Raw genomic sequence first — 9,398 nt, 5'->3', positions numbered from 1 at the left:
ATTTTACTGATGAAGAAGCCAAGTCCACACAGTAATTAATAGCTTGCCCAAGGTCACACAACAGATTAGTGGCCAAAGTCCAAAGCTCCCAATACCTGGAGCAGAGAGGCCTTTCTCTTTCTTTTCTTTTCTTTTTTTTTTCTTTATTGATTTTTAGAGAGAGAGAACGGAAAAAGGAGAGAGAGATGGAAACATTAATGAGAGAGAACATCGACTGACTGCCTCCTGCATGCCCCCCACTGGGGATCAGGCCCACAACCTGGGCGTGTGCCCTGACCAGGAATCAAACCGGTGACCTCCTGGTGCAGTGGTCGGCGCTCAGCCACTGAGCCACACCAACCGGACAAGAGTCCTTTTCTTAACATCTTAAATTCCTTTTAAAGAAAGTATCTGGCCCTGGCCGGTTTGGCTCAGCAGTTAGAGTGTCAGCCTGTAGTCCAGAGAGACCCAGGTTCAGTTCCCGCTAAGGGCACATACCTTGGTTGCAGTTTGTCCCCGGTCCTGGTTGGGTCATGCAGGAGGCGGCCACCTGATGTGTCCCTTTCACATCGATGTTTCTCTCTCTCTCTCCCTCCCACTCTATCTGAACAAGAAAGAAAGAAAGAAAGAAAGAAAGAAAGAAAGAAAGAAAGAAAGAAAGAAAGAAAGAAAGAAAGAAAGAAGGAAAAGAAAGGAAGAAAGGAAGAAAGGAAGAAAAGAAAGAAAGAAAGAAAGAAAGAAAGAAAGAAAGAAAGAAAGAAAGAAAGAAAGAAAGAAAGAAAGAAAGAGAGAAAGAATATGATCTTTAGAGAATCTGAGCAGGAGCAAGCACAAAGTTTGCTCACAAAAAGCACACTAACTTCTGCTTCCTAGAAAATAAAGGAATATTTTAATAGAGTACCAACTCAATGTTAGGTGCTATGGGGAACAAAGAGGAATAAGACCTAGTCAATCAAACACAGGAAATTAATTTGGAGTCACTCCTAAAACTCTTTCCAGGGATGTGAGAAGACTTCCTTATGGTTAATGCTAACCCTGATCTGACCCCACAGTGAGCAGAATGGAAATCAACCCTGCTGTTTTAAGAAGTGAAAGTTAAGCATTAGATTCTTGCTTGGGTATAGTAGGAAACAGAGGAAAGGACACTGCGGCAAACTCAGTGGGCCCTTCCTAAGTGATTCAAGTCTCCAACACCTCTTTACCCCAAGGAAGGGAGCCCACAAGCATGCAGAGGAAGAGCTTGCTGGGCTGAGCCAGAGCTTTAGTCCATCAAGGACATTTGGCATTCGTGACATTTGTACCCATCTTTCTAGAAAAATGAAACCGAAAATAAGGTATAAATAATAGGAGCCCAAATTTCTTATTAGATTCAACATATCTAAAGTTACTCCATCAAATAACTATAAAAAATTCTAAACACTTTCATTTCTGTACTTATCTTGTCAGAAAGATAACAGTTTGCAGACTAACACCAATCCTAACCCATACTTTGAGTGCATTACCCTAAAAAGGCCTGGGGGCCCTGGCCAAGTAGCTCAGTTGGTTAGAGTGTTGTTCCAATACACCAGGATTGCAGGTTTGATCCCTGGTCAGGATGTATACAAGAATCAATGAGCCCTGGCCAGTGTGGCTCATTTGGTTGGAGCATGGTCCCATTCACCAAAAGGTGGCAGGTTTGATTCCTGGTTAGGGCACATACCCAGGTTGCAGGTTTGATTCCTAGTCGGAGCATGTAGGAGAGGCAACTGATGAATGTCTCTCTCTTTCACATCAATGTTTCCTTCTTTCTTTCCTTTCCTCTCTCCCTCAAATCAATTAAAAAAAAAAAGGGTGTCCTCAGGTGAAGATTAAAAATATATATATTAAGCCCTGGCCAGTTTGGCTGAGCGGTCAGAGCGTCAGCCTGCAGTCCAGGGAGACCCGGGTTCTGTTCCCCGCTAAGGGCACGGACCTCGGTTGCAATTTGTCTCCGGCCCTGGTTGTTCGTGTGGATAGCAGCCACTCGATGTGTCCCTTTCACATTGATGTTTCTCTCTCTCTCTCTTCCTCTCTCTCGCTCCCACTCTATCTGAACAAAAAATGAAAAAATGTTCTCGGGTGAGGATTAACAACAACAAAATAATAATCAGTGTAGAAATGAATCAAAATTAAGAAGGAAGGAAGGAAGGAAGGAAGGAAGGAAGGAAGGAAGGAAGGAAGGAAGGAAGGAAGGAAGGAAGGGAGGAAGGAAATGGCCTAGGGGCTCCCTTGCCCTGAATCTCCTTTGGTGAGGGGATGTCTGAGCCGTTTTTCTCATCTAACCAGGCCTGGTGTTAGGAAGTGATCTGGATATTCATGGTCACAGGGTAATGAATCAGGACTGTGACTTCCAGTTTGTACTTTCCTGTGAATCTCTCTAGTCTGCCTTCCCCAGCCTTAAGAAAGTGCTTCACCAGGGAACATCTTGACCTCTTCACTGTAATCCCCAGTCCTACCCAATTGTGCTTGAGGTCCCTACTAAGGGGGACAAACTCTTTCTTTCATTCACTTATTCATGCATTCATTTGTTCATTTATCCAGGCATCTTCTTAAGTACTAAGAATATGAAGTGAATCTGAAAGACAGATTCCTGCCTAAGGGGCTGATGTCCTTGAAAGGAAGTGGTATCAGAAAGAAAGCCATCAGTCTTTTCAAATCCAGCCCTTGGTGGTCCAAAGGTTGATTCCCACATATACAAGCACTAACAAACTAGAGATATAACCCTCAAATATAAGACGATAGACGTATTAGGAATGAAAGAAATTTACCAGCGCTTACTTTGGTAGAATGTGCTACATGGTAATGTTGTAGAGATGACCTCTGCAGTGTTTCTGCTTCCTGGTCCCACAATTCCATGACTTTACAGTCAGTAAGGGAGGAGGGAGGAATAGTGTACCCCCTTACTTGGGTAAAGGACATAATTATTAACACCTTAAGAAAAAAGGCAGGGCAAGGGGTGGGGTTTCATTGACATATAAGGACACTGTAGCTCCAAGGCATAGGTGACCTACCTTCAGGGTTAGAACCTCACCTGCTCTAGGCAACAGGATTCTAAGAAATGAGCAGATAGAGACACAAGTCTGACTTATAGAGGAAAGATACTTCCAGGGTATGGAAAGACTTCAGACCCTCAGTCAGCATGGGAGGAAAGAAGGGCTGCAGGGGCGGGTGGGGTGGGGTGGGGTGGGGCGGGGCTTTCCTTGAGGCTTTGGGCTGAGTCCCTCCTTCCAAGTCCCCCATTGGGTCAGTGGCTCCAGCAGCCCTGCCAGTGAGGGACAAATGAGAAGAGCTGTTGATTTTTCCCCCTTGGCCATTCAGAATTTCCCTACATATATACTGAGAAAGACCCTTCTCTCTCCTCACTTTTTCTCTGGACTTGTCCCTGGGCTGAATCTGGTCCCCTAGGGGTGGGTGGGGCCATGGGGGATCTGTTTATGCTCAGGGTGGCTGTGGGCATATGCTATGCCACCTTCAGTGCCTCTGCCTGGTAAGTCCTTTCCCCCACCCCTCACTCCCTGCCAAGGAAGTCCCATTATCTGAGCTCTGCTCACCAATGCCTCACTTTTTCTCTTTTTGGTAGGTCAGTAAACAATTTCCTGATAACAGGTCCCAAGGTAGGATGGTCTCTGGCTTCTGTTTTTACCTATTCAGCTTCTTAAGGGAACTCTTTTGGGGAAGGAAAAGAGGGGAGGGGAGATGGTGCCAGAAGTCCCTCACCCAGAGGAACCATGATTGTTCCTTAAAGGAGAGCTAACCCATTTGAGTGTTGCCTGCCCCCCACACCCCAGACAACCTGACCTGAGCCAGGACTGAAGTTCATGGCCCTTTTCCCTTTCAAGGCCTATCTGACCTACACTACCAGTGTGGCCCTGGGTGCCCAGAGTGGCATTGAGGAGTGTAAGTTCCAATTTGCTTGGGAGCGCTGGAACTGCCCTGAAAATGCTCTCCAGCTCTCTACTCTCAACAGGCTGAGAGGTAAGTTTGTGCACCTGTACATGAGGGTACGTGTGCATGGAGGTGGGCTTGTATTATGTGTGTATGTGTAGCATGTATGTGCACAGTGAAATGAAAAAGTTATCAGTGATCTGCTGACCTGCCACTTCCTGGCTGTGTGACCTTGAATGAATTACCTTCCCTCTCAACCCGTTTTGTTATTTTGTCAGCTCTGTTCAACTCACCAGGAGTATTGTAAGGGTTGAATGAGGTGAATACAAAGGTATTTCTACATAAATGTAATAATTACTCTATTTTTTTTTAAATGCATGACTATATCTGTGTGTTTGTACACATTTATTTTGTACTAGTTTGAATGAAATGAAAATGTGGAAAAGGCTCTGTGTTTTCAGCCCCTGAGGGATTTTCCCACCTGCCAGCTGTCATAAAATCAGAGAACCTGAGAGATCACACTGAGCTGTGCCTCAGGTGGGGTATGTGTGTGTGCATGTGTGTACCTGTGAAGCTATTTGTAACGATGTATGGTAGTTTGTGTAAAAGTCATTTACGTAGGAACAATAAAGAGTTGCCTGAGAAGAGTGAGGAGAAGAAGTAAAGAAGATGAAGACAGAAAGAAATATCTCCCTGTGAGGTATACAGAAAGAGTGGGGAGTGTATGGAAATGAAATGGGACAATGTTTACGGTTAACAAAGATAAAAGCTCAGTAAGTGGTAGCCATGATCATTATGATTATTACATGGCTCTAGTTGCATATCAGAAAGAAGAAAAGGTCTTTCTGTTTTTCCTAAGACAGCCTCATGGCCCTGAGTCCTCACTGCCTGAGGACCAAAAGCAGTGGCTAATGACCAGAGGCTTAGGCTGGACTTCACGAGAGAAGAGTCCTGGTCCCAACACCACAGCTGGTGAGGAGAGTGGCCTTGGTCTCATCACTCTTTTATCTCTGGGTTTTATTTCCCCTCTCTGTAGCATGGGGATGCTCACTTCTGCCTGAATGAGGTCAAGATGAAGTAAGGAGATATGTACTGTTCTCTCAAGTAGAAGAACATCCTCTCAAACCCAAAGGGGGCAGGGGACAAGGGAGAAAAACTGCATTGCTTTTCCAGAGCCTCTGCTTTGGGTCATCAGAATCCAAGTTTCCAGTACCTTTTCTCTCTCCAAAGCCACCAGGGAGACTTCATTCATTCATGCTGTCAGCTCTGCAGGAGTCATGCACACCATCACCAAGAACTGTAGCATGGGCGACTTTGAAAACTGTGGCTGTGATGAGTCAAAAAATGGAAAAACTGGTAAGTTGGGCTCTAATGAGAGGGGTGCAGAACTGTGTGCAGGCTAAAATCTTCCAAGGGAAGTCTGAGGGACAGAGTTCCAGCTCCCTCAAGACTCTAGACTCCTGCCTGGCTGGTGTGGCTCAATGGATTGAGCCTTATCTCATTGACTGAGAGGTCTGGGTTTAATCCCCAGTTAGGGCACATGCCTGGGTTGCACGCTCGATTCCCAGTAGGGGATGTGCAGGAGGCAGCCGATTGATGTTTCTCTCTCACATCGATGTTTCTATCTCTCTCTCCCTCCCTCTCTCTCTAAAAAATCAATTAAAAATATTTAAAAAAATAAAAAAGCTTTATTAAAAAAAAAAACACACACAAAAAAAAACCTCTAGACTCCAGCAGCAACTTCATGGGTGGGAGCTCCTAGACCTAGATCCTCCTGAGAGTTGAGCTGGGTCCATGATTCCAGGAACAGCATGTAGCACAGAGCTCTAAAATGAACAAGGCGTCTATGAATGAGGAAGCCAAAGAGAGTTTAAAGTTAACCCTCATATTTTAGGCTTAGAATTGCTTGTTCATAATCCAGAGCACTCAATTATTTGTCACCTAAGAGACTCAGATTTGTCACTAAGGAGGAAAGAGGTGACTCTAACAAGACTGTTGTAGAATAATGGGTGCAGAATTCCAGAATGTTTGACCAGTGATGAACCTTTGAGGTAATCTAAGCCATCCTTAGTGTACCTTGTTTTACTGTGGGTATAGAGACAAACTGCTTAGAGTTGGGAAGTACCCGAAGGATAGACAGTTAGCTTTGGCAACAGGACTCCCCCCATCTGCCTCAAGTACCTCCATTTTTCTGTTTCACCTTCAGCTACAGGACTCTAAGGGATGGCTTCAGTATATTAGTCAAGATGACCATGACTCTTCTAGGATTTAGTAAGGAACTGTATGTAGAACTTATTCTTCTCTTATGTGTAGGAGGCCATGGCTGGATCTGGGGAGGCTGCAGTGACAATGTGGAATTTGGGGAAAGGATCTCCAAACTCTTTGTGGACAGCCTGGAGAAGGGAAAGGATGCCAGAGCCCTGATGAATCTTCACAACAACAGAGCAGGCCGGCTGGTGGGTATAGGAGTTGGCCAGTCAGCCATCAGGCTCAGTATTAGCAACAGCCTCATATCCGTACAGCCCTTCACAACTTACCAAGAGCTCTCTCATATCCATGTTTCATCCTCACACCACCGAGCAGGACTGGGATGGCCTACCCTCATTCTCTGGATGACAAAGCCAATTAAGGCCAAGCCAAGTGGCTTAGCCAAGGCAATACAACTAATGAGTATCATAGCCAGACAATGAACTCACCTTCTCATCTAGTTCTCTTATCACTAAATCTTGTGCTCTGGCTCCTTCACAGGCAGGTTTCTGAGAACACAGAATCAAGGCCTTACTTCCATGACTTAAATTTTTAACCCTTTTAACTGCACGTTCTAGGAAATTAACAGGGGCTTATCATCCAGCTCGTTTTAAAGTCTGATCTGGGCTTCACTGGAGGGTTTATTCTTCGCTAAAACTTCTGGTGGGGTGGCAATCCCTGAGGTATTCTGCACTCAGATCTGGAAGTAAGTTGGATTTAGAGCTGAGAGCATCAAAATTTCCCTTTGAACCTATATCTAGATGTCCCAGTTGCCTAGGGAAAGGGAGTAGGTCTTCAGAGCAATTTTGACCATGGGCAGTTGCTTTGGGGTAGAGGTTCAGACTCCAGGAGCTTCCTTTCCTCTGGGAGAGGGCTCAGAGCACAAATCCAGACCCCTACAAATACTCTAGCCCCCATCTTCAAAACAATAACAGTGCCAATGATAATATTTTCTTTTATAATTTATAAAGTACTTTCTTGATCACTCGTATTCCAATTAGCCAGATAAAGTAACAAGCTCAAGTGATGAAGTTTAGGCCTTGAGCCTTGGTTTCCTGACTCCAGTAACCTATTCAACACTTGTCTGGTTTTCCTTAAGAATCTCCCAATATCAAGGCCCTTACACCCTAGAACATTCGTATAGATAAGATCTGAAGTAGGGCCCAGGAAAAAAATTTTTCTCATGGGCTTCGCAAGTAATTCTGAGACTCCTCCAAATTTTGGTCTTCCCTAACCAGAGCAATTCTCTGATTTGTACTCTCCCCTCTGTCTCTCTCTCTGTGAAGGCAGTGAGAGCCACCATGAAAAGGACCTGCAAATGCCACGGCATCTCAGGGAGCTGCAGCATCCAGACATGCTGGCTGCAGCTGGCTGACTTCCGGGAAATGGGAGATTACCTAAAGGCCAAGTATGACCAGGCACTGAAAATTGAGATGGATAAGCGTCAGCTAAGGGCTGGGAACAGTGCCGAGGGCCACTGGGCACCCAATGAAGCCTTCCTTCCTAGTGCAGAGGCTGAGCTGATCTTTTTAGAGGAATCGCCAGATTATTGTATCCGCAATTCCAGCCTGGGCATCTATGGCACAGAGGGTCGGGAATGTCTGCAGAACAACCACAACACATCCAGGTGGGAACGACACAGCTGTGGACGTCTGTGCACTGAGTGTGGCCTGCAGGTGGAAGAAAGGAGAACTGAGGCCATCAGCAGCTGTAATTGCAAATTCCAGTGGTGCTGTACAGTCAACTGTGACCAGTGTAGGCATGTGGTGAACAAGTACTATTGCACACACTCCCCAGGCACTACTTGGTCCCCAGGGAAGGGCAGCACCTGATAACACCCCATACAAATTTACTTGCTCAACTGAATGACAATGGAGGGGGACACAGCTTCTCTCTTGGAGAGAGTAGATTGGAAAACAATTGGAAAATCACAGGGTTGGTTGGCAGTCCTCTTGATGTCTGCTATACATGGGGAAATTGAGGCTCAAGATTATACCACATACTCTTGACAGAGCTGAATTTGGAACCTGGGCCTCCTAATTTGGGCAGACCTCATTTCATCTTTCTACAAATTACTTCCTGGTCTTTGATACCAGTACTTTATTATTTTTATTTTTTCTTTATTGATTTTAGAGAGAAAAGGAAAGAGAGAGATAGAAACATCACTGAGAGAAAACATCGATTGGCTGCCTCTTGCATGGCCCCTACTGGGGATTTGGCCCACAACCTGGGCATGTGCCCTGACCAGGAACCGAACCTCTTGGTGCATGGGTTGATGCTCAACCACTGAGCCACACCAGCTGGGCTGATATCAGTACTTTTGCAGCTTGTTTGCTTTGGAATCTATATCTAGAGGGACCTTCAAAGTACTTTTCCCTGTAAATTTCAGACCATGTCCAACTTGGCTGTACTGCTGAGAATAAGAGGGAATGGAAACAAAAAATGAAAGCGTTCTGTCCAGACTCCTGAAGGAATAACCTTCCCCTACTCTGGCTAGCTCCAAAAAGACCAGCTACAAATTCATGCAGATGAGTGGAGCAGAGGCCACATACCTGCCTAGTGGGTGGCTTTTAGGGTATTGGGTTTTTCACCCGAGTATGCACTTTTGAAAAATTCTTCCCACCCAACCCTGGGGAAACCGGCACCCAACATAACTTGAGGATTTTTCCAGCTCAGAAACCGTCTCTGGAGCCATGGAGAATAATGTCCCAGTAAGTGGACAGGTGACTACAACTGATTCAGACAACCCCCAGCCCCCAAGAGAGATCCCCCCCCCCCAAAGAGCTGTAAAACGACTCTAATTTGTTATTTTCCCAGATTGGGAACTCAATTTTATTTTGCAATAAATGCTTCTAGAATGTATATCCAGCTGAGACCGTTTATTTTTCTCTTTGAAAAACTCGGGATCAGAAAGGGAATGACGTGTTCCAAGTATGCACATGGCTAAGGGAGAAACTAGAACTATCCAACCACCTTGGTATCAGTGTTTGACAAATAATAAAATTGAGACTGAGGAACTGGCCAATAGGAAAACAATCCAGACTCCCAAATTTAAAAGGTGTTATTTTAATGCAACCTAAGCAACTTGAGGAACAAGGAAGCCCTTTGAACTTGAACCATATTCAAAGCATGTTTACTCTCTTAACTTGGGCATCCTGGGGTGTCTGTACACCAAGGACCTGGGCCCCAGGGCAGAGACTAGGAAAGTTGTGGATTCTCCCTTCCTCATTTGCACTTCTACATCTTCCATTGGCAATCTCTGGGGGAGG

The 9,398-nt window shown here is 45.2% G+C and overlaps 1 protein-coding gene across 1 annotated transcript; it reads left to right on the top strand.

Annotated features, from left to right (window-relative positions):
• Window positions 1-3,416: 3,416 nt before the first annotated feature.
• WNT8A (Wnt family member 8A) lies at window positions 3,417-7,961 on the top strand. The gene is made up of 6 exons (XM_036281674.1): window positions 3,417-3,484; window positions 3,578-3,611; window positions 3,837-3,972; window positions 5,113-5,238; window positions 6,196-6,338; window positions 7,416-7,961. Exons 1-6 carry the CDS (start codon window positions 3,417-3,419, stop codon window positions 7,959-7,961), a joined length of 1,053 nt encoding a protein of 350 aa, XP_036137567.1.
• Window positions 7,962-9,398: the final 1,437 nt, after the last annotated feature.

Source organism: Molossus molossus, unplaced genomic scaffold, assembly GCF_014108415.1.
Source record: "Molossus molossus isolate mMolMol1 unplaced genomic scaffold, mMolMol1.p scaffold_m16_p_4, whole genome shotgun sequence".
Taxonomy (NCBI): Eukaryota; Metazoa; Chordata; class Mammalia; order Chiroptera; family Molossidae; genus Molossus; species Molossus molossus.
Note: the sequence above shows the minus strand (reverse complement) of the source record. Positions and strands in the feature narration are given on the sequence as shown.